At 42.8% G+C, this 25,256-nt stretch overlaps 1 protein-coding gene across 1 annotated transcript; it reads right to left on the bottom strand.

Moving 5' to 3' along the window:
* Positions 1-3: 3 nt before the first annotated feature.
* Positions 4-25,121, bottom strand: edc4 (enhancer of mRNA decapping 4). Its single transcript, XM_076733137.1, has 30 exons — positions 24,895-25,121; positions 22,486-22,645; positions 22,184-22,295; positions 21,796-21,895; positions 21,314-21,500; positions 20,888-21,035; positions 20,589-20,693; positions 20,237-20,349; positions 19,946-20,029; positions 19,711-19,806; positions 19,380-19,479; positions 19,024-19,204; positions 18,640-18,706; positions 18,216-18,307; positions 17,661-17,845; positions 16,955-17,034; positions 15,975-16,110; positions 15,589-15,881; positions 15,194-15,424; positions 14,991-15,092; positions 13,927-14,070; positions 13,582-13,618; positions 13,148-13,295; positions 12,577-12,732; positions 10,939-11,054; positions 10,678-10,843; positions 8,508-8,694; positions 6,224-6,443; positions 5,341-5,504; positions 4-2,595 (listed from the first exon to the last, which is right to left on the bottom strand). The coding sequence occupies exons 1-30, from the start codon at positions 24,980-24,982 to the stop codon at positions 2,412-2,414; spliced, it is 4,182 nt and encodes a 1,393-aa protein (XP_076589252.1). The 5' UTR covers positions 24,983-25,121; the 3' UTR covers positions 4-2,411.
* Positions 25,122-25,256: the final 135 nt, after the last annotated feature.

A 25,256-nucleotide genomic window follows, 5' to 3' on the forward strand; every position in this document is an offset into this window, starting at 1 on the left:
AAAGACAATAAATTGAGCAAGTCTTTTTATTCCAAAATGTTTAGGGTAAAAGAAACTGTAAAAGATACAACTTAACCATCCAAGCATAGGGAAATGAACACAATGGAAAGCAAAAAAAAAATAAAATAAAATAACACACAGACATGTTTGTCCCACACAGCTCCCACTCGGGGGAAAACAGGAGTCAGCCTGTACTTCTACTCAGAGAACAATAAACCAGGGTGTGGAACTGAAAGGTGAAGGTGGTCAAAACAGAACGCCTCTCTGTTGTCTGAGCACTCCAACGTGTGTCCGATCAACTGTCTTGGTAGCCAAATGTCTGCAAACAAAACATACAGAATCTCCTCTGCTGTGCGAGCTTCAACTAAAGTTCCAGCCACAAATGACCTTTTAATGACATAAATGCTTGGAGAGGTTAAATGGAACTGCTATGGGATAACGCTTGAACATTACAAGTTGTCTAAAGGCTTAAACGGGATCAAATGTCAAAGTAAAACATGTAGAATGCAATAAGGCACTTGCTAGACAAATCCAACTTAAGAGATTCTAAACACAGAGGTCAAATGAACAGAACTTTTATTTTACAATCAGCGCAACGGGCTGGCCACCCTGCAATTAAACCATGTGTGTAAATGGGCTGTACACAAATTATCATACACTTTCATCACACCTTTAAGATGAACAAATGGTGCACTTACAACCTAAAGGCAGGCTTTCCAATGTCTGGTTAAACAGATACTATAAGAACGGGAATGATTTCTGAACTGAAAACCTAAACGAGCAGGGTGAATTTCTGCAGTCCAACTAAGTGCTGCCTCCTACAGTCTATGAGAAGTAACTGCACGTTAAGTTTACAAACAATATTTGGAATATCCTGATAAAATAACATCAGTAACCAGTATGTTTAAGAAGTGATTTATCATGTATTATAACTAGTTTGACAACTCTTAAAGCAAGTATACAAGTCTTACAAATACTAAATGTTTATATAAAAAAAGGGACTGACATAGAGAAGAAAACATGGGGAGAAGTCTATCAATTTACAGGACAGAGCTGTACACATGGACGGCTGCCAAACTCCGCGCTGGGCTCCAAACATTTCAGATTTTGCAGGCGAATTCTTTTCAGCCTGGAGGATCTTCGCAAATATTTGTTACATGTGGAAAATGTTATTTCTCGTCCTCTAATCTTGTCTCCTTTAATCTTTAATCTTAGAAATGATTTGTGGAAACAAGGCCATGTGGAAAAAGTATAATGAGACATGCTTTTCAACCTGAATACTTCAAACACAGGAATAAATTCTATTAACTTTCGGTAAAACAACTCAATGTGTTGATCCTCTTCAAAGCAAAGAGAAAGACTTGGCCTGGCAAGGTTGGCGTCTCCAACCTATTAAGAAATAACTGAAAGGAAATGCGCAACCAACATAAAATGGCTTTGGATGTTACATACTTCTGGTTGCTGGGATTAGCTTGGTTGTTGAAAAGAACTGAACTGAGGACAGCGCAATCCTGCAGCAACTGAATTCCGAGTTGGCTCTAGTGAGGATGCTGGTTTGTATTTTTTTTTTTTTAATGTTTCCAGGCCTGCTGTTTGCTCTTAAGGCCGAGATACAAGGTGACATTTAGAGGCGAGACATGTCTTCTTTTAGCGTACTTTTGTTACTTCTGTTGCTTGGGAGAAGCCCCTGCATGTCTGACTGGCGGGTCAGAGGAACACAAGAAGAACAAAAGAAACAGCGTTGTTCGGTCTGGTGGACCACACAGCTGAACATTCTTTGAGTCTTCTACCCATTTGGATGAAATGACATCGAAGCGGCGTCAGGTACAGCGTGTCTGGGAGACGAGGATGACCAGAAATCTCAGGCTCTGTGGCTGTTGTTTCTTAGAGAGTCTTATGCTTCTTGGTGGGGATAAAAGGGTTAGAGACCACCAGAATGCTTTGTGGGCAGGGGGGAAAGCAGCAGTAACAAAGGTCTGGAAGAATCTACAGTGAACTTCTGAGTCGTCCAGACCATTATTGTCTTGCATTGAAGGTCTGTCCAGGGGAAGAAAAAGGAACAAAAACAGATTTCTACTTCCTAACTTGACACTTTACTGGTGCAGGAAGAACAGGGGGAGGAATGAGAACAAACGGAACAGGGAGAGAAAGAGCTGGATTTGGGGTTGTGTGGAGGGACAGGTGGAGGGAACCGTCTTCTTGAACCAAGTGAGAGGTTTCAAACTCAGTCATTTAGGAGCTTTCACCTTCCATCTCTGACCAACAGCACGTCCCATCCTCAAGCTCAAAGAAACCGCTCAACGTGGGCTGAAGTTGTCCATGCTGCTCTCTCCTCTAAAACATCTGTGAACTCACGACAGAACAGACTCATGATCGGTATCTATGAGGAAACGGCTCTTCTCAATGAAGGACTAGTGGTTGACGAGACCCTGCAGCATCATCATCAGGCGCCGTGCCCTCTTGCTGAGCGGGCTGTGGGGGTCCTGCTGCAGGAAGGCAAAGAGCTTCGGTCTGACCTGGGCCAGCACGGCGGCCATGTGGTCTCTCGTCAGCGGGTCGCCGTGGTCCAGATTCATCACTGCATCCTCCAGGTAGCTGGACAGGGACACAGAGGGACAGAGACATCAGATGATGGCGACAAAAGATGACTGAAATTTCCAACCTGGCACACACCATCTACTGTGTGAGCAAGAAGGAGATCGTTGGGCTAAGAACTAAAGTCTTTAGCAGAGGCAGAGGCAGGTTCAAGACAAGAACAGGATGACAAAAAAATTCTTGGGCACCTCAGCAGCTCACTCGGCAGAGCACATATTAAGCCTGAGTCTGTACTGCAGGAGCCCAGGTTCAGTTTCAGTGCAGGCTCTTTGCTGCATATCATGCTCAGCCCCTGCCTGCCCTGTCTCTCTCCAGCTGCCGCTATCATAATAACAGAAATGATCTTAAAAGAGATAAATAAGTCTATGAGTCCTTACTACAGCTGATTGTTGAGGTGTGTTTAGGTAGTCATAATGAATAAGCCTCATTAGTCAAACCCTAGTTGAAGTCACTTGAAGTTATAACTCACTTTATGTCACATCTGTACTGTTTCGTGACTGCTGATGAAGTGCATCAGAAAGAATTCTGTGTGTTTATGAGTGTGGTCACACAGCATTATGAATGCATTAGAATTCAGCATGAATGTCCCCATAACGCACTATAGATGTGGTCTCCACAGAGACTGTTAGCTTAAATTCTATTCTATGCGAAGAAAATGACATGACAGAAGTTTCACATCTAAAACCTCAAACTTGATTCATTCAGCCATACAAGCAGTACAAGGAGAACCTGGATAGACTTTATCCCCTGCAGCTGCTCCATGGGTCAAAACAGAGAGAAAGGCCAGCTCTGTCAATGTATCCACTATCATTCGCAGTTTGAATGTCAAGCTCTGTCCTTGATTGCCTGACTGGCTGCCAGCGCATTGTGTGAATGTGTACCTTGTTTTTTCACCCAAATATCAGAGCAGAAATTGAGTTGTACCACCGTCACCTGTGTCCTGTCCTTACTCAGACCGCATTTAGCCCCTCAGTTAATTGTTTTAATCAGACATCTGGTGGTCAGACTGTCCAGCAGCGCTCTATTTCTGTGTTGCTCTCCCACCCTCACTGTCTTTATAGTTTAAATGACAATTCATCTCCAAGTTTGGAGCACTACCTGATCCTAGTCTAACATTAGAGCTGTTCCCACATCGCCAGCTGGCCTCCAGCCAGAGTTCCCTCCAACACACTAATCACAGGTCTATCAAGTCCCCATAAGACTGCCAACACACAAGGACATTTAATGGCACAGCGCCTAACACCACAGATACCGACGAGCAAGTTAATGTCTTGCAGGAGATACACAGTAAGTTGCTGTTCACGGTCCCTCTATTCCAATTATTCTCGCATCCGTTTGGACAAAAATGTGTTCTTCAAAACCAGCTGACGATCCTGTCTGGTCCCAACAACCCTACCGTTGCCTTTGTTTCTATTTGGGAGGCTTCCATGGATTCTAAGATACCATCAATCAGAAGTAGAGAAAAAGAAGCCTCCTTTATCTTGAACAAAGCCTCCAAAAATCAAGTGTATAACTGCTGTGATTTTTTTCAGAGTTAACAGACATCTATTTACTCGTGAGAGCACAGGGTTTTGCTGCATAGCTCAAAAAAAAAGTAGACATTAAAGTAGACAATAGTGAGAAGATGTTAAGAAGTTTTCTGATTTATCCTGTTTTCATCCTATCTACTGAACTCCCTCGCACCACAACCCATCCAGCCATAGCTGTGCACTGTCATAATAATGTCTCAGGCTGAACCACACCCTACTGCCATCATTTGTCTCTCCAGATGGCACACAGCAGCACCAGAGGGTCGTATTAGCAGTAGTCAGCGGCTGCAATGTAAACGCAGAACCAGACAGGTGATCCAGACACAGAGCAGTGCTGTAAAGGGACTGTGATGGAGAGAGAGGAACGAAAGAGGAGAAGAGATGCAAGGATTCATCTCAGAAAAGGACATAAAGTGAGTGAGGCGGGCGCTCTGTGAGGAGGCACATTCACACATCTTGAGAATAAAAGCACAACATGACACTTTAAAAGAACAGAACAAAAACAGACAGGAGTGCAATCATGAGTGATAGAATAAAAGATGCAGGACATAGGAAGGACATAGAAAGAACAAAACTACAAAGAGCGTCTAAAAACTGCAAAGCTATTCACAGGATCATCTGCACTCCCTGGACAGCCATGTACCAGGGCTACAGACAGAGCAGGGTGATGGGGTCAGCAGTTTAGCACCGCTTAGCACTCAGGAGACGAGGAATAATGGGCATACAATGGAGATGAGAAGGGAAGCGAAAGTTTAGGCAAAGATGGGCTCTTATTACTGATCGACAGTAGCACAAGATCCAGCTAGTGGCGGAGAGAAGACGTGTAATGCAATTCAAAACATGTTCACTATCGTTTTGTGAATAAATGAACTTAAAATTAAGACATTTTGGGAAGAAGTAAGCTAGCACAGTCCACAGGTTTTTTATTAAACCCAATGACATTTTTCAACTATGGAAGTTATGCCTTCTCCACTGGAAGATAGGTCTTAAATCAAAACTACAGTTGTGTGAGATGAAGGTCCTACAAGTAACATGAAGTGAAGTGTACAGGTAAGAATCACCAACACATGTATCATTTTACACACTGCAGATTTACACACTGAATGTTTGCTCTGACCCCTAAGGAGATTGGCATAATGGTCAAGTAGGGAATACTGTGATCGTGGACACCGCCCTGTACCAAAAATGGCACTTGCAATAACCTTGTTGTCCTCACCTGATTTTGAGCTCAGAGCGGGTTGCGAGGTTGGAGGAGAGCTGCTGGATGAGCGACAGCAGCACAGGCTGGCTGAGAGGGCAGGGGTGCTGACCAAACACCTGCTGAGAGTCGATGGTCTCACACACATACAAGACCAAATTCAGATCTGTCGCTGACAGAGCCTGGGGGGAAAGTAGGAGAGATGGTTTTAAATTCAGATGAAACCATTTTTATGCATCACAAACTCAAATATGTCTGCCCCTGCAGTAAAGCTAGAAGACAAGCATTCCTACACAGCTGCTGTGGGTCTCTTAGAGAAGGAATAGTCCAGCTTTAAAGCAGAAATTTGCTGTCATATTTCTTGTTGGCAACACATTTTATACATTTATTCAGACTACAAAAACAATGTGTGCCCATGCCACAACAGCCTGGCGGGAAGTAAGTCAGAGATCCTAAAAAAAGTATGACTTTAGATAGGCTGTTCTGATGTTTTTTTTAAAGCGTCGATCCAAAAGTCCATGGGCTAAAAAACGAACTCTATGCACACTAACGTGGATGAAAAGGGGATGGGAAAAGTAAGAGAAAAGAGTCGTTAGCCGATACTTAAAGCAGGTTCAGGTCCAAAGGAGAAAATGCATAATGAGTGTCTGCAGCACAGCTAATGCAGTGGTGTCTGCAAGTGGGACTGTGTGAAGTAGTTTATGTGCTTTCTAGACCCTGTAGTCCTGGTGGATCTCTTGAGTGTGAATGTGCATGTGTATCAGTGCATCATTACAAGTTGTGTGAGGGTGTTTACATTCATTAACGGCTGGAAAATACAGTTCAGCTGTAGAGGCTGCAATGTGTACAGCGTTACACCTGGTTATATATCTGTGTGTGTGTGTGTGTGTGTGTGTGTTACCTGCTGGAAAGCCTGGTTGAGCTGGCCCTGCTGGAGGAGCTGCAGGATGTTGGCCTGCTGTGTCTGGTAGTCTAGGTGTGCTGTGGGGACGGGTGTCCCAGCCGCTGACCTCATTGCCTGCATGATGCTGGAGGTGACCACTGCCTGCTGCTCCTTCATTGCAAGGCTCACCTCCACTTTGACAATTCGCTGCACATGGCTAAGAATAGATTCCTGCAAACTGAGAAAGATAAGGACAGAGGACGACAGGACAGAAAGAGGGATTATCCTCCATATTACATGTATTTTCAATCAGTCTGCTGCACTGTAGCAGGCTGGCTAGTCAAGAAACAAAGTTTTTCACATTTTGTTATGTTTGAGATTCTTTAAATGGATTCAATTCATGTTTTCCTCATCAATCTACACACAATACTCCACAATTAGAAAGCAAATACAGGTTTTTGGAGTGTTTTGTAAATTTCTTAAAGATAAAAGACTGAAATATCCCATTTACACAAGGATTCTGACCCTTCACGTAGTACTTGGTGAAAGCAGCTTGAGCTTGGCAGCCTCAAGTCTTCTTGGAAATGATCCTACAAGCTCAGCACACCTTTCTTTGGGAAGTTTGTCCCGTTCTTCTCAGCAGAAACTGTCAAGCTCCACTGGGCTGAATGGTGAGTGTCAGAGCACAGCCATTTTCAGATCTCTCCAGAGATGCTCTACTGGGTTCAGGTCAGACTCCAGCTAGACCACTCCAGGACTTTCACAGAGTTTTCCCAAAGCCTCTCCTGAGGGAGGATTTTGCTTCTCATGGGCTGAGAGCCATTCAGGTGCCTTCTGGAAAAGTGCCTGCAGGCTGTCATGTGCCCTTTCAGTGAGGAATGGCTTCTGTCCGGCCACTGCAGTGCTGCACTGATGGTTGTTCTTCTGTAAGGTTCACATATCTCCACAAAGGAGCTCTAGATCTCCTTCATGGTGACTGTTGGCGTCTTGGTTACCTGTCTGACCAGGGATCTTGGTCCCTGGTTGCTATGTACAGCTGGGCGGTCAGAACCAGGAGGAGGTTAGTGGCTCCAAACTTCTTCCATTTGAGAATGATGGAGGATCTTTAATACTTTCAATGCTGCAGACATTTTATGGCATCTTCCCCAGATCTGTACCTTGACACAATCATGCCTCACAGGACAGTTCTCTGGACCTGATGGTTTGCTTTTCGCTCTGACAGACACCATCAACTGTCAGACCTTACACAGACTGGTCTGTGCCCTTCCTAAACATGCCCAGTGAATTCTTTTAGGACTCCAGCCAAGTTGTAGAAGCATCTCAAGGACCAGTGATAGAAGGAGGATGCAGTAGAGCTCAGCTGAGTGTCATAACAAAGGGTCTGACTACTAATGTAAATGGGATATTTCAGTCTTTTATGTTTAATAAATAAACAAAACACTCCAAAAACCTGTTTTTGCTTGGTTATTGCTGAGTATTGTGTGCAGATTGATGAGGAAAAAGGTCATACCAAAATGCGAAGGTCTGAAAATATTCCATATGCCTTCTGAACGTTCTGAACATAAACAGCATCAGGAACAATTCCCTCATTCATTCACTTTTTGTGACTGTTATTTTGTCTCTATGCTGGGTCAAAGATTTGACTAGATGTACTTAATATACAAGCTACTATTTGGAAACACAGAGTAAAAAAAAAATCTGTCTCGGCACACTCCACCATTGTCATTTCCTTTTCAAGATTTGAAAGTTTTACTTTCTACTCTTTCTCTTTGCTCCACCCCCGACAAATCTATAAACTCTAGAGGCCATGAAATTAATTGCAGTGGGAACAAGAGACTGGATCGAATTTATGTTCTTACATTAGCCCCAGGATTAAGCTTTGCTTGTTTCTACTCTCCAATCCATTACACACCTGCTCAATAGGCAGTGGATAAGGCCAGGGATGCTGGCATCGGCATCTGATGGCATGCAAATCTGATATTCAAAATATCTACTTTGAATGTCAATCAGTGCTATCAGATCGATTACTGTGAGTAGTATCAGTCAACAGCAGGATTCATTGCACTGGTTGCAGCTCATAGTACTGAGTAGCCAGTATCAGTGTTTTGTTTTTTAAAAAAAAACAAAGATCATATTTATATGTAAATGTGGACAGACGAGGAGAGAAGACAGAAAATGGTGTAAATGGTTGAGAGGAGGTTCAGTTAAATGTAAGTGTGAACAAAAAAGAAGGTTTCAGTAACAGCTTTTCAATTACAAGCAGTTAACGACGTGATTGATGAGGGATGTCGAGGATACATACTTTCCCACCATCATCTGGATCTGGTGCTGGACCTCTGCCCGGACATTAGCTGTGATGTTATTGGTCAGTTGGTCGGTGGAGCTTTGGAAGCCGTCAATCATCTGCTGAAGTTGGCCAATCATGGGGTCCCGTGCCTCCTGCTCTCTCTGCTTTCTGTTCTTCATATGGGTCTCGAGCTGTTGGATGTCTACAAAGATGAAAGTCAAAAGAAAATTGGTTCTCCCTCCTCAAGTGAGCAAACACATCCTACGCACACTCAAAACTACATGAGGCTATATTTTCAACCAAGAGATGGCTCAATTCTCAAGCTTCGACAAGCCAGGCATGCACTACCTTCCTGGAATAAAAGGACAAATGTATGGCTAGTGAAAAAAGCTGAGGATCTAGTATGTTTAACATCCAAATATTTTCTCAGAACCACCATGAAATGCTCAGTGTTATTGGAACTGGGCTGCTCAATAATTCATCCTTTTCATGCAAAGTAAACAACAGAAATCTGAACTTTTATTTATTGTAATAAAACACTCATTCACTACAAAACAGAAGGCTGTCAAGACAGTAGTCTGTAGTGCTCTGTTTGTTCAAGCTATTATTTTGTTCACCAACCTGCGCCCTTCTATTAAGACTAACCTGCTGTAAATATATTCAACAGTGTTTTCTTCAATATAAAGCTTTACATTCAATATCAACCCATGAATAAGAGTCATCAGGGGAAGCACTGCATAATACATCAACATATTACACTTACAGTTACTAGATGGCAATGCAGACGTTAGTGCAGCATTCACAAAGTTACAGGCAACATTTACACATAAAACACAAAACCCTGAATTTGATCATGGATTAAATTTAAATTGGAACAAGCTCACAAGAGCTCACATGCTCAGAGGGTTTTTGTGGCCTCCCTAGTTACCGCAGGCTAACTGTGTGTGTGTCTGTGTGTGTGTCTCCCCATATACACATTATGACAGCCTTGGTAGATTTTAAAAAACATCTCACTGCCAGCTTCGAGAGGGGGGCATGAGCACCATCACAGAATAAATAAACTGCATATCAACACGAGGGCTCTGGTGAAGTCTGAAAAGGCATCATTACAAAAGTTGTCCCTGAGCTTTTTGAAAGAGCTGGTTATTTAATTAGACTTCCAGATGAACAGACCCTGATTCGAGAGCTAGATACAGGAAACAACCTACATGAAGAGAGTACCAATACAAAGTGTCTCATTAACGACACCGGCCATGATGAGCCACCAGAACAGCTTCAAGCAGGAGTGGGCAATATGACCAAAATCTTCTATCACTGTATATCTAATTATATTTCACAGTAACGGTACATATCACAATAAAGTAAGTGTTCTGTAAATTCAATGAAGAAATGGTTTAATTTTGAAAAATGAACCATACCGTGTCAGATGTTCTAAACCCAAACCATGTCCACAGGACACAATCTGAACCCTTTTCGTAACAAGTTCTCCTCTCTTATCCTTGATTCCCTACATAGCCTTCCCCCGAATATATAGCAGAGACATCGAGGGTTACCTCCCACGGTGGGGACACACTGTTACACAGTATACACCGTCATCTCATGAAGGGGTGTAAAGCCTATTTCCACAGCATGTGAGTGGTAATTACTAATTTGACCCTGTCTGGCAGTAGGTCATCTCGCTCATATCTTCAGGCCTTCCTTAAAAGGAACATGTCTATTACTGACTGTGAAGTGCGGATCAAAGGTCAAAATGGTGTAAAAATGCATTATCTACTCGGCAACGACTGCCTAATTAGTCCAAAAGATTGTAACAATGATATGAAAACAACACGAATAACCTATTAGTTGAAGTGCTTTTTCTGAGTACTGCAGTCACATCCACGATGAGCTGACACCACATGCTGTAAACAAAGGCTTATATTAATAAAGTAGGTCTACTTCATTAATAATAAACACAGTGTTTCTTATGGCTGGATACATAATTACACAGCCATATTCTTGCTACACAACAATTAAAAAATATATGCTAGAATATTTTCCATAGACACATAAATATCTTTGTTCAAACTTAAAACACACTGGAATTCTGCTGGAGAACTTTAAGCCATCTCTCGATACCTCCACTACATTTTGACATTTGTTTGCAGACAGAACCACAAATTTTGATGTTTGACGGTTGCCTTACATTCTTGTGTGCCTTGTTTGAAGCTGTCATTGATCTGTTGAAACATGGACTGGCAGCCTCTTTCAAAAACGGGCAGCACAATGCTTTGGAAGGCGTCTTTATAGGCAGCCTGGATGGGCCCTTGCATCGCTTCAGCTGCTGCTCGCCCAATTGCGTCCGTTGTGTTCTATAAACAAGAAGCAGGTACAGTGAGAAGGGCAGGAGAGAGCAGGTAATGTATGAAGATTTATGGCAGGACATGATACAGGGCAAGGTGCTTACCTTTGATTTGACCACCTTACTGACATTGTCCTTCAGGGTGACCTCCACAGCGGTCAGCTTAGCGGCAATTGTGTTGCTCAGGTGACCTGTCACTGGCTCCAGACTCTTAGAGATTGCTAAAGAGAAATTAGCATGACAGATTAGCAAGAGCTCCCCTATAATTGGGCATGAGATCAAGGCTGGAGGAAAAAAAAAAACAGGAACATCTCATCCTCAAATTACAGGGCAGGAGTGGCGAGCCAAGAAAGCATCTCTCCAAAGACTTCATTTCAGTGTCGCAGTCCAACACACCTCAGCTGCTTTTATTATATCTAATTCATCTTATGCCTAGGATGATTACTTTAAGATCACACTGTAATTTATTGATGTACAGCTACTGTGCACTTTTTTTCCATGCTCCAAAACAAAGATTAGCAGTGAGGATAAAAGAAAGCAAACAAAATGATGTGGTTCTGGCACTCCTTCAGAGATACGCTGGCACCTCCTCAAACTGAGGAAGTCTACTGCTGCAGCTACAACAGAGGCTGTCTGCACTAAGTACTGCGGGCTTACTTTGAATTTAAAGTTCGACACAAAGCTTTTCAACAGTCCTATCATAAAAAGGAAGCCATAAATGTCTGGTCTCATACATAAAAAGGACAATGCACATATTGCTATCAGATCTAGATTAGACCAGATTCACTTAAACTATCAAGGGCCTGGTAATCAGGCAGTGTTTACAGCTGATTTAGATCAGGAATGTAATGATCTGATTGGTCAGATTGTTATCAGTGCCACTACTGACTTTGTTCAATACAGTCTCCTTGTTAATGTCCTTAAAATGTAGTGTTTCAGCCATCTCTTTCATTCATTCAGTCGCTGTGGGACATCCAGTCAGTTTTCAGAGCTGCAGGAATCCCTGACCTCACAGCGCACATAGTATCCCAAAACCTGATTACAACACCTCACACAGTAAAGTATACACATGTCTCATTTGGCAAAAAGAGAGCATTCTAATCAAAATGGTTGTCAGTATTAGCAGGTGAGGTATGAGCACGATCAATAGTGATGACTTGAAATAGAAGATATTTTAATCATAAAATCTCACATCTGCTTTGCTGCAAAATCCCTCAAACAACTAAAAACAGTGAGGGTAAATGTTATAAACTGAGCACTGAGAGCTGTCTGGACTGCAAGATAAAATGAACCAAGATACCTCTTCTGCTTTGACCTAATAAACTACAGAAGTAAAGAAAATCAGATTAGGAGGCACAAAGTCATACGAGACATCTTTAAGTGTCCCTTACTAACAGTACAAATTTACCTTGGACACAACAGATAAAGACAGAAGATCAGTACACTTTGGTCTCATGAACCAAACAGACATTTGCAAGTGAATGGTGGAAAGACTAAAGATAAGAAATCAATGACAGGAAATGGGAAACTGGAGACACCGTGTGCACTGTATGCAGACTGAAAGGACTGTTTAACTTTCAACTTTAAAGCTTCCTTGTCTGCAACTGGGAAACATCGAAATGGTGCAACACCATCATCGTCTTGTAGGAAGTGTGGAGTCCACTTGGTATGAGCACAGTAAAACTCTGCTCTGTTACCTATCTTCTAAGTAGCATGTGTTTGTGTGTGCGAACGTTTTCTTACTTTGTGGAACTGTTTTCTTCATTTCCTCTCGCAGCACTTTGTCCATTCTGTTGGTTAGCACTGAGCTGAGGGTGTGGCTGAGCTGCTGGCTGAGCTGCTCCTGAAGCTGCTGCTGATGGTTCTGACTCTCTGCCAGAACTCGCTCTAGTCTGCGCTCTAAGGTCATGAAATGTCAAGGCTCAAAGAATATGATGCAGAGGGGTCATCATTAGAGCCTGCATGTGAACTTTGCTAACAGCTTTGTGGAGGTTTGTCAGAAAAAAATGTGTTTTGTATCAATCTGTACACACAATCTTTTTGTGGCCTCAGGTGACCTATTGTACTTACTTTAAGCAGAAATGGTGCAGGGTAGTTTCAGGTGGTCCAAGCCCAAAGAAATATCCAGGCTGCTATTGCTTAAGGCTTTTTCTGAATTCTAATTTATTTTTCAATAGTGGAGTCACAGTTGTTCACTAAGCCGAGGGTACAAAGAGGGCTCAAGTTTTCACAGACAGTATCAAAGGAGCTATTAGTGCAAAATGAATAAGCTACCAAAAAAACGCTAATTGATTAAGCTGAGACTGAAGGATACGTTCTTGTTCCTGGTGGTTGGTCAGGACATTCTCCACCTGTGTCAAAATGGAGCTCTGCATGGCTTCTATCTGTCCACGCAGTTCAGTTAGCTCCCTCTGCTGGCTACGCAGGAGCATCAACAGCTCGTCCTGGACTTCTGCATTCATCTACAGGGAATGGAGAAAATGATTGAAAAGGGGGAAAGAGTGGACCGAGGGAATGTGTTCCTGAAATATATGAATTACATTCAATCAATATTTTTGACTTAGTAAGTAGACAATTTGCTAACAGATTAGCAACAGCAATTTATAAGTTGGCATCTGAGGATCTCCAAGCTTGATTTGATATTTTCCTGCCCCCTTGTGGCCAAAAATCGATTAACTTTTCTTCCAGTCATCGTACCACTGTGGCAAGTAATGAATATAATGGAAGCTTGTTTTGTGACCACCTTACCTGACCAGAGTCCATTTGTCTCGACTGTGACAATTCACTGAGGAGAAAGGAGAAAGAATTAGTATCAACCTATGCACATTCTAATCACGCCTGACAATCTCTTGATGTACATACAGACAGCATCAAGAAAAAAAGATTTTCTACATTAAAGAGCAGTTATTACAGATGTACAGAAAATATTGATTCAATGTTGTAAAAACAATAAAACAAAGATTTTTCTCAATGTAACGGTTTCTAAATTAGCTTGCGCCTGAAATCATTAACACTTTTGTGACTACACGCAAATTGCATTTATTCCATCCCCAGTTTGTGCTCTCATTCCCACACCATCAAACATCAACATACCCATCATCTTTCCTGGTCTTCCTCTTTAGTTTTGGTGAGCTTCGTGGTGATGTCTTCCAGTCCTTCACAGGTAGTCTGTGAGAGGAGCGAGCGCCACAGTTCCCTGAGGACGATGCCAGGCTGGCCACCTCATCATCAGGATCACTGGGTCAAACACAGGCAGAAATAGTTACACAGCTGCTGTGGTCTATGCTGCAGACTGTGCGCCACATGCTTTGGAATCATCTTGGAAAAGGTCAGTAAAACTGAAATGTTATTGTACCTTAAATAAGGAATTGAATTTATGTTGTGCCTTGTTTTGTGTATATCTTCTATTGGGGTTGGTCAGTATGATGGTATATACTGTGCAACAGTATACATGTGTCCACTGGTAATTTGACAATACCATTTCCATGGGAGCTATTCTTTAAGCCATATTCACACGCTGTCATTCACAGTGCCTGCGCTGCTATCGTGCTGCACAGTGAGCAAGAGTGTAGCTGCTTTGTACTCTCTTCTCCTTGCCTGTATATTGTTTTCCACTCTTTCACTGAAATTGTGGATATGTCCAAAGACAAGTAGTATTGATAAACACAAAAACAGTCATCATTACAGATGAGTCCTCCTCCTGCACGCTCTACCCAGTCTCCACCCCTCATATAAACCAAACAGAGTATTTCCACTTGGTGAGAATGCGTCTGACATGGACAAATGCACTACATGTGTGATAGGGCAACTCTGGTCAATGTCCATTTGGAAAGAATTAATCAATTGCATTGATGTTTATGTGAGTGTGTGTGACAGACTGGTCCCACAGTCTCAAGAGTTCAAGGCACTTGGCAGAGTCTGTTTTGTTTCCCTACAAGCCCAAAACAGTTCAGTTCAGAGCCGGCCTGTCACTTACTATTACTCACTCAGTAAATTATATCAGACAGACTTCTCTTCTCTTCTTTTCATTTGCCGTACTTGACATCGCACATCCTGTGATGTGCATTGCTGTGTCAAAGCTGAAACTATAAGTGGTGCAGCCTTGGCGTCTTAGTTTATATGCATAAAAAAGGAGGTGTTGTGTTCATTTGTATCACCTCTGCTCGGCTCCAGCATCCTGACTGTCGTTTTGTGTGAGGTGATAGGAGCGTCGATGGTAAGGAGAGCTCAAGTGTCTGTCCTTCGACTCCTCTCTTGAACTACAACACAGTAAATATGTGACACAAACCTCTATTGCAAACTGCATTTCACACACCTTTTCACACACCTCAGATATGCATTTGTACAAAGGTTTACTTACCAGTCGCCAAGACCATTGTCCCTGAGACTGTTCCTGGTTTCTCTAGTGATGTCAGGTGCGGCCGGCCACGGTGTATGGCTAACACTACCATCTGAGGATACTCCTCCAACTCCAGGGTTCTCCTGTGATAAGGCATTCTCAAGTAGAGATGGGGTGTGGCTGAGCCTGGGCTCTGACTCTACTGCACCACCCACTGGCCCATCTGCACCTCCAAGTTCGAGGGGCAACAGGCTGAGACAGAAAAGACAGTAGTTTTGCTCATGTATTTTTCAATGCATTCTTGTTTGAAAATGGATTTTTATACCTTGCTGACAGCTGAAGAGTTGTGTATTTGATGTGAACATGAAGTCAGCATTCATTGTTGTTAACGTCATCACTGTTTTTAGTCAACATACCTGTTATTGGCTGTTCGTGGTGAGGTGAGTAGGTGCAGGGCAGATGCAGCAGAGGCCATGCTGTCTGTTTGGAGAGCGGACAGAGGTAAGGGCTCCAAGCTGGACACTAGTCCACGCTGAAGCTGCAGGGTCTGGGATGCAATCTCTGGCATGTCCTGGGACATGGCTGTGGAGGCTGAGGAGATGACGTCAGGAGAGCGGGCCCTGGTCGGAGAGGCCAGAGGTGGCAGGAGGGGAGAATCCAGGACCTGAGGGCTGTCCAGTGCCAGAGGACCACTAGGGGACGCTAAAGCCTGGATACAGAGATGAGGAGTGGAATGAAAACAAGATCTTGGCACTCACAGGTATTTAGAGGCTTGGAGAAGCAAGACAGTGCCAGGTCCTACCTGGAGGTTCTCCAGTCCAGGCAGCAGCACAGCAGAAGCAGCTCTTGGGCTGCTGGTGGAAGTGGAGAGCGCCAGACTGTTGCTGCTGCTGTTGTTCTCTGCTCTGTTAGGACTCTGACTGACATCGTCCATAGCTCTGTACACAGTAACAAAGACATACTATATACTATATACTCAGGGATACATGTTCATGTGTGACCAGAGGAGCAGGAGATCACGTGAATCTATTTGTGATAAATAGAGTCTGGTTATAAAATTGACAGAGGACAGGTATGATATGTTGCAATGGGTTATAATCAAGTCAAGCGTAGCATTGCTACCATTACAGAAAATAGCTCAAGAGGAAACACTGTACTCCCTAAATTCTGTCAATGTAATTGGAATCAGCACTGAAGAAGTTAAACAATTAAAACAGTTACTAGGGGATTCCACCAGGAACAGCTGTTTTGTGATCTGGCTGCGAACGAGGGATCTGAAGCTCCACGGGGCTTCAAATCCCACCGGCAGCATTTTGTCTGTCTGGTTTTGCAGACTTGCTCAGATTTTACTGATTTGGTCTTTTTATATATATGTATATGCTTCTACCAGGGGTGAATAGGCTTCATAATTTAATGGCTTCATTTTAATTGTGTTTATTGCTGATGTACAATCAGTAGGCTGCACAGGGTATTTTATTTTGAAAATTTACCAGATTCTCTACACCGTTCCTGTCTGACTTCCTGCATGGCTCCATTTGTTCTATGTAAATGAACAAATGGAGCCAATGGAGCTGTCAAACAGCGACTCTGCATGCATTCTTTGCAGTGTGCTACTTCTGGGACGCTATTGAAACGTGTGCAGTGAAATTGCACCTATTGTCTTGAATGGCAGCGATCAGCTTCACTGGTCACATTGTGGACAGACCATGTGCGGTGAAATTTAGGGGTTCAAATTTTGCACTGCTATAAACCTACACTGTAACAATTCATAGAAAAGCTCACCTGTTAGTTGAATCAGAGTTGCTACTGATAGCTGTCACGATGGTCAGACTGCTGGCGCTGCTGCCAGGAGATGCCGGTACCTGGAGGGTGACAAAAAGGTGATCTACCAGCAGCAAATGTCATGGATTTGTAAAATCACTATGCAATGGTAAAAACAAAACACTTTTGCTACATTTGTATCCTGCATTATTCCCTGTGCCATTCCGGGATGCTGCCATACATTTCTGGGATGGTCACATAACAACCAAATTCTCATGTTACATTAATGATGAAAATCATTAATGATGAAACTCTTCAAAGAGAGTGAGGGACAGAGTTGTTTACCTCCTCGCCTCTCACTTCACACACGGATGAAACTGAAAGCCTTACTTTATCTTAAGCTGTCTGTGTTTTGCCTTCATGTAACCTCAGCTAAAGATGGAGCGGGTCTTCAGTTTGTATAGACTGTGTATTACCCGGGTCATGGGTTTGTGTCTGCTGAATGCCGATATGTGGGAGGAGGTGCTATTCATTGGGCAAGATGTTGCTAGGTGACAAATAAAAAAATGATGGAAGCATGGCGTTCCATTTGCTGAAGTTGAAGTGTTTTCGGTTATTTTGTAAACCGCATGCTGGTGTCCAACTCAGACATTGACCAGACATCCCTTACAATTTGTTCATTGACAGATAGAGAGCAGCAGTTTACAAGGTATGTGAGTTTTCCTACCGAAGTGCTTGGTGTCATGAAGGCGTCGGGAGTCATCAGCTTCGGCATCGTCCCGCTGCTGCTACCTGAGCTTGACAGGAAGTCAGCAGGAGCAGGAAGCGAAGGGATCTTCCTTAGGTCGGTCTGTGAGCCACTTCCTGACTCCTTGTCAGAGCTCTGGTCAGTGAGATGGTCTGAAAACCCTGCTGGAAACACAAAATGTAACAAGTGCTTCATCTGTGTGGTATTATTAGAAATCGAAGAAAGCACCAACACTAAGTGGATTTCTGGGATTTCGTCCAATTTTGCAGCAACCCCTTTTGAAAAATCAAAAGTAAAAAAGCAAAGCACAGGACTGAGGGGAGGAGACAGTGAAATGAAAAGGGAAGAGCGCTGAGAGAGCAGGACGAGACCTGCAGTTGAAGAGAAAGGCTTATCATAAAAAAGCAGTAAAAGTACAAAGAACCTCTAATACTCTTGTATACAGTCCACAGATATCAAGAAATATGCATCATCTCCATGGATTAAGATTTGGTTGCCACATCTTAATTTTGAATTCTTGAGACCTTCACTTACCAAAAGCATCCTGAGAATCGGAGTGGGGCAGGAAGACTGCAGAGCTGGAACCCAAGTTGGGCTGAAACCAGATCTGGACATCCTGCAGACTCCTGAAAACACGCACAGACACAAACAAACAAATATAAATCAGCGCTAAGTATTAAGACTTGTGCCCATAGTTTGTTTCTCAGGCATGACAAACATGCACACACATCACCTAAGAATTACATAACTGTAATCGGTATGCAGACTTGTTGCATGTCTTTTAAAGTCTGAAACATTGTGATTCACTCAAGTTGATTGTTATCAGTACAAATTTGGTATTCATTATTTCTGACTGCCTGGAGGCCAAACAGCCTCTTGGGGACACTAAAGCTTGACTGTGTTTTACTCAAGCCAACATGATCTTAACACTGATATCGGCATGTGGGAGGTAACTTACTTGGTGTGAACACAGTAGAGTTTAATTTGAATCCCAGACTTGGACTCTGTAGGTCCTTGAGTGCCCTCTGGAAGAAAACACACACAAAGTTAATGCTGTGTTGTAGGATCAATGCTGCTACATATTTAATGCACCATTAAATTCAGCAGTGTTCCCCAAAAGTCGGCAAACGAAAGCTCAAAGAAAATAAATTGCTTTGTTTTAAAGATAATTGAGTGTTTGTGTCTTTCACGGCCCTTGGAATATCTAAATGCCTAAGAACATGGCTTATATCGATAGAAAGAAAATTATGGTTAACAACAGGACAGCATGATCGAAAAGAAAACAGGAGTGAAAAGATTTTTCTCAGTGTGCAAGTGCCTGTGCGTGTGTGGAGGTGCACACCTGTCGTCAGGCTCTCGCTCTCCTCCTCTGCAGGTAGGACCTCAGTGTGTCGCAATCGGCTGTGTGTGACATCCCGGACCCCAAAGCTGAGCACAGGGTGGGTCAGCAGGAACTCTGATACTGCGGTGAAAGTGGCCTTGCCTTTCTCCAGGTCCTGCCGCAGCTCCATCACATACAGAACCTGGCAAACAGTGACATGAGCATGAAGGTAGGCGCAGGATGAAGTGGTGATGTGGGAAAAGTAGCATTTTAAACAAGATCAACTCAAACTCTGTTAATGTTCAATAAAATAAGTAGCTGAGCAATATTATTTGTGAACATTATTTAAACCACACAGCTGACAACATTGTGCTGACCTTCCTCTGTACGTCTGTGAGGATGAGATATTCAGCAGAGAGGTCCAGACTGGCCTTCAGACTTGGCAAAACTGATGAGTTGAACAGATCTGGAGAAAACCTAAAAAATGAAAAAACACCACCAATTAGTATCTTTAAATCTGGTGGTCTTACACAGCAATGTAAATTAATGGGATGAACTTCAGACAGCACAAATAATGTTGCATAAATCTCAACATGAATTTGAATTTGGGCTTGTCTGAAGCACCTATCTGACAGCAGCAGGGTCGTGCCTTATTACACAGGACACAGTGCATAAAAAGAATTCAAACTTAAAAATTAAAGCAACAACCTGATGGTCTGTAAACAAGTCCAGGAAACAGTGCACCACACTTTCAACTCCTGGTTCTGATCCGCTCCAGTTATCAGGAACCGCCAGAAAGGAACCCTTCAAAGAGCAAAACAGAAGAGATGTGACAAAAGAGGAAAAGATTAGAAACTAACTAAAACTCAAAAAGCAAGAGCCCTTAGATGAATATATGCATGTTCCAATTTTCAGTGAAAACTGTACACCAGTGTACACTCACTCTGGGTCCTGCCTCTTGTGGTTGTCACAGAAAAGAAGGCAGGAGAGGGGACGTCCACCGTGAGGCCTCAATTCATGAAGACATCTGAAGGACAGAGTGGAGACAAAAGAAAAGATGATGAAAAGACAGGAACAAAACCACAACCACAGACAAGACATCAGTGACGGACTGTATCATACACCTAATCTTTCATTTCTTTCAGTCAAATGAATTTTTATTTAAACTACATGTTAAGTGTCAAAACAAATGAGAGGGTACCATCAATGCCTATTCAAAGAACACCTTGCTTACCTTGGCTTGTCCTGTCCACCTTCTATGTATATCTGCCAGAACTTGATATATCCATCATGGCTGGCTGTGGCTAACACGGTCCCATCTGGAGACAGGGCCCCTTCACTCACTCGCTGGAGGGGTGGACATGAAACAACATACACAATCAGTACTGCAAGGACTCGATGTAACAAACCCAAAATCAAACTGGATAACACTTTGTACTTTCCGTAACTGTGCTTTTATCCAGCGTCTTTAGTAATGGACACGGTTCCTCATGTCCCAGTAGCAGAAAATCATCATTTAAGTGTACTGCATCTAAGTCTTGACAGGTTAATCACAATGACATTACCAGTTTTGTCCTGACCCCTACCTGGGTATGTCCCTTGACTGTGATGAGGCCTTCTTTTAGATCTGTAGCATCAATAGGCCAACTGCTATTGTTGGCTCTCAGAACTTCCAGGTCCCAGACCTCAGCCTAGATGAAGAGGAGGATAAAATTAGGGACGCCGAGTTCCCACTCTCCTGATATGATTCTGACACTTAAATACAAGGAGCACTGATTCTATTACAAAGCTCCTTTCTTCTTTGTAAAGTTAAAATTATTGCATGTGTATCACCATTCCTTTTTTGATTACAGTGTTTAAGAACAATGTTTCAAGTTAAAAGTACCCTGTCCTCATGTAGAAGGGCTAAGGTCTGGCTAGTGTCATCCTGGTTCTCCTCATTGTCATCCTGAATGAACGGGCACCAAATGAGGCGGCGGTGGGAGTTCAGTGGGGTGTCTTCTGGCCGACGGATGTGAACCACAATGTGATCACTGTAGGGAGGATGGGTTAAGGAAAATAGGAGAAAAGACCATTTCTTGACTGATTTGAGTCCGTGATTACTATGCCAAAGCAAGTCGTGATATCACCGGGGTTTGTGTTCAATCACAAGACAGTTTGGGCTGCTGTGAGTGATTACTTGCACTTAAAAATACACCCAGAAATAAAGCAAAATAAACAGCGCAAAGACAAGCAGTAACACTCTACAGACACATAGACCAGTACATCCTCCTACACACTCCTGATCAGCTTCTCCCACATGTCAGGATACAGTATCTTGCTTCCAGTGCAAGTGAGCTGCCAGACCATCAGGTTGCCCGCTTCATCTACACAACCCAGCAGGGAGGAGTCGAGGTGGGCAAAAGCCAGATCTGTGACAGCTCCAGTGAAGCCCTTCAGGAGGGAGCGCTCAGCAAAACTCACACTCAGGACACGAATCATGGCGTGGTTATTGGCTCCTGAGGGGGGAGATGATCATTTTAGAGTAAAACATAAACCAACGAAACCTGTGGTACCACAACGCTCAGTTCATTTGGGTAATCACAGAGTCAGGCTATATGAAAATATTTGTTTAAGCAGAGCAATGAGACAATACAACAACTAGATAACATGTCAAACACACCAGGTTTCTATGAACAAAACAGTTCCAATTAAAACTGTAGACAGTGAGGTGGGTATAATCCAGAGTAACGGGGACACTAGACAGACCTCATCATTTGATTGTTGAAATAAGAGGCACCGCAGGACTCTCACCTCTGATGGCGTAGGCCAGGAAGGAATTAGACACAGCTATCAGTCTGCCATAATAGTACTTGTGCTCCCAGTCATACTTGGCAACAGGTTGAATCTTCACCTGAATGAACAACAAATTCACCATTCAAAATCAATTAAAGCTCTCTGAAGAAAGTTCATAAAGACTTTTTTAAACCATGAAGCTGTGGTCTTAACCAGCCAAAGCCAGCCATTCGAAAATCCAAAATGTTTACTTCTTTATGAATATATCAGAATTTAAAAAAACACAGTAGCCTGTCACATAAGCAAGCTCTCACAAGTCATCACAACCAGCCTGACTGTCTTACACTTTCTGATTCATAAGCTTAATGGACAATGACATTTCATTGCTAATGACACAGCTTCTGACCTTGTTGCTGCCACGAGCCTTGCTGTTAATGCTGGAATCTTGACTTGCCACAATCTCCACACTGTTGGAGGTGATGGGGTAACAGGTGGAGCCATCATCACCGGAAAGGCAGCTGAAAGGGCAGCAAATACTTTCAAGTTCAACAGGGGTTTAGTGATAACAAATATGCTTCTGCATTTTTTAACGATTAAATTCAAAAAGAAGAGAAGCATCTGTGTGCGTGCATTCATGATGTTTAATGATTATGTGACAAAATCAGTCTAAATGTAAAACTGTGCAAGTGATCCCACAAACCCACTCACATTATCTGAGGTTCCTGTGCGCTGATGTCTGCGGAGAGCGGTCTGGTAGACTCTGACATGGTTGACCGATCAGCGCTTCCTAGAAGGCCAGCTGCTCCTAATAACCCGTTCAGCTCTCCATTAAAAGATGGCATTCTCGGACCATCACTTGATTGTGTATCTGAGGAAAGTAAATAAACACACACACACACACACACACAGTGTTCACATATACATTTACTTTTGAAATGAAAAATATTTGCATATTTCATCACCGTCCCAAAGGAAATCCTGGCCATCACAACTATAAAATGGCTGTCAACAGTGACAGTATTTTGATAATTAAAAGTGATTGGTGGCATATTGGCACATTTATTTGTATATCACCTCATGTTTTATTAAAACATTTGTCACATATACATATTAATCTATCTATTCATATCACATTCATTATATTCATAAATGAGAAGGCCACCTGTCTGGCATGCTCCAACGCAAGGAGACTGAATAATCCTATTAATTATGAATTCAATGGCCAATTCACAGACAGACAGACAGACAGACAGAGTTTGTCCCTGTCTTCTCTGTGGTATGTTTTGCTGGTGTGCCTGTCCAGTGAAACCAGAAAGTGCAAAATCCACAATCACTTTGGAACAGCATTGTAACTGCCTGACAGCCGTGACAGATACACTGCTTTCAGATGTCACTGTCTGGCTGAGTGTACCTTTCCCATCCCCAGGAAAATGGGTTGTTGTCTGATCCATGTAGGTCAATAACTATGTATGCTTGTGACATAGCTTTCCAACATGAAGCACGAGAAATTGAGGTCCATAATCTCCCAGCCTCCCCCCAAAGTGCCCGCAGAACACATGTTCTCTGTGTTGTCCTCCATACCGGTCTTATAGGTGCAGCATGGATTCTGCTCAGCTGCTGTGATGCACTCCCACCACTCAGCATTTGACATTGCCATTGTGTGTTGCGTGACACAAAACCCACTTTGAAATTCAATTTGGCCAGAGCATTGAGTGTGAGATGCACGTGTAGCAATCCAATTGGAATCGTATTTCAAACCACCTCCAAATGTGACATGGATCCAATTTGCATAAATATGACTATGCCAAAATTTGGGCTGGCAGTGTGAACAAGTGAAAAAGATATACAGGTATTACAAAACACCCATTTGAGTAGTTTGCAACTATCTAGCCATCTAATTTGACATGAAATAACCTAAATAACCACCAAAGAATTTAATAAGCCTATTAATTATTAATAACAATACTACAGCAAATATTTTTTAAGGCTTTTGTGAGGAAGGTCACATTATTTTGCAGCAGAAGATGCTCCTCTACTGCAAAAGCACCTCTTGTCATTTCTTTTATCATTCACCTGGAATATCAACCTTGTCCAGCTGGCTTAATTTAGTTTCAGGTAAGGTCAGAATATTGATTCAATCTCACATATAACTTGAAAAAAGTTGTCAACATCTTTAATCACTCAAGAAAATAATAATTTCCTCACTCCCATCTGTATTTTCTTCTATGTATCACATGACTCTGCTTCTCCACAGTGTATAACAATATCAGAATGTGTGCATATAGTATAGCGGTGTATGCTGAAACACAGCAAAATACTGCAATAAAAAGGTAAATAACGTTGATACAGAAGCAGGATACACTGGAACAGGACTGATTCTACGTTGTAGGACATCTGGGTTTTCTTTCCTCCCACTTCCCTAAATCCTTAAGTCTTCCTTGATCATTTTGACAGATGCGAGCTTTTAATTGAGCGTGTATGACTTGGTTGAAGGGACCACAAACAAACCTGGAATAAGTGTTTCCATATTAGCCAAGAACACCGATCTTCTACGCAGTTATGGAGGCTCAAGCTAATGCTTGATAGCAGTGAATTGTTTCTAACTAGACGTTACATCAAAGTGTGTTTCTTTGAGGCCACGCATGAGTAGGTACGATAAAGACCATTTCGAATAAACGAAACATTTGTTCTACTTAAAGGTCACTTGACAACAAAACACCTAGCTTCCCTTGACCAGAGAATAGACTGAGACATAAGCTAACTATAGCTCGTAACATAACGTTAGCTAACACTTGGGATGACAAAATACTAGAGACCTTTCCGACGCAGTTAGCGCTCTAACGTTACGACGAACCTGAACACATTCGTTGCTCCGCGGAAATTAGCAAGAAAATAGTAGATGTGTAAATTCACTGGCATCCAAATTATGCTTCCATGCGATGGAGTACAGCTATTTAACTGGTAGTGAAACTGCTATTGAGCTAACTTTGCTCCGGTACAGCAGCGGGTTAAACCAACTCACGTTAGCCAAGTACCAATTTAGCTAGCTGGCTAGCATTCCATTAGCTTCTGGGGCCTAAACTACCGCAGCCGCTTTCCATTCCCGGTCCAACTTACCGGTGCCGTTCCCGGGACGGTCGAGCTTGAGGATGTCCCGGAGATGCTGGGTCGCACCCTCAATATCTATGCTAGAACTGGACGCCATGTGTGAGGGAAAGGGGAAACTGGGTTACTTTCGAGGGAGAGAATGAGTTCTTGTTAGATGCGATGCTGTCAATGTTCCCTTCGTTCACCCAGAGCAACCGTCTAAACTTCCGTTTTGTCCGCGCTGTAGGCTCCGACTTGTGTCTGTGTCAGGTCATTGGTTCCCACTGCATCTTCCACGACGTTCACTCCTATTGTACACTACAAGGCATAATGTTGCCCTCCAGTCAGAAACTCTGATTTTTAGACATTCGAACTGTCAGCCGATTCACATT

The sequence above is a fragment of the Chaetodon auriga genome, chromosome 6 (assembly GCF_051107435.1).
Source record: "Chaetodon auriga isolate fChaAug3 chromosome 6, fChaAug3.hap1, whole genome shotgun sequence".
Lineage (NCBI taxonomy): Eukaryota > Metazoa > Chordata > Actinopteri > Chaetodontiformes > Chaetodontidae > Chaetodon > Chaetodon auriga.

What these genes read in the sequence shown, in the direction of transcription:
- edc4 (XM_076733137.1), bottom strand. Translation starts at nt 24,982, where the DNA reads ATGGCGTCCAGTTCTAGCATAGATATTGAGGGTGCGACCCAGCATCTC. An exon ending in TGCACTGGAAGCAAGATACT is followed by an intron (nt 21,036 to 21,313) that starts GTATCCTGACAT and finishes TCCTCCCTACAG; the next exon opens with TGATCACATTGTGGTTCACA. An exon ending in GACAATGGTCTTGGCGACTG is followed by an intron (nt 15,093 to 15,193) that starts GTAAGTAAACCT and finishes ACTGTGTTGTAG; the next exon opens with TTCAAGAGAGGAGTCGAAGG.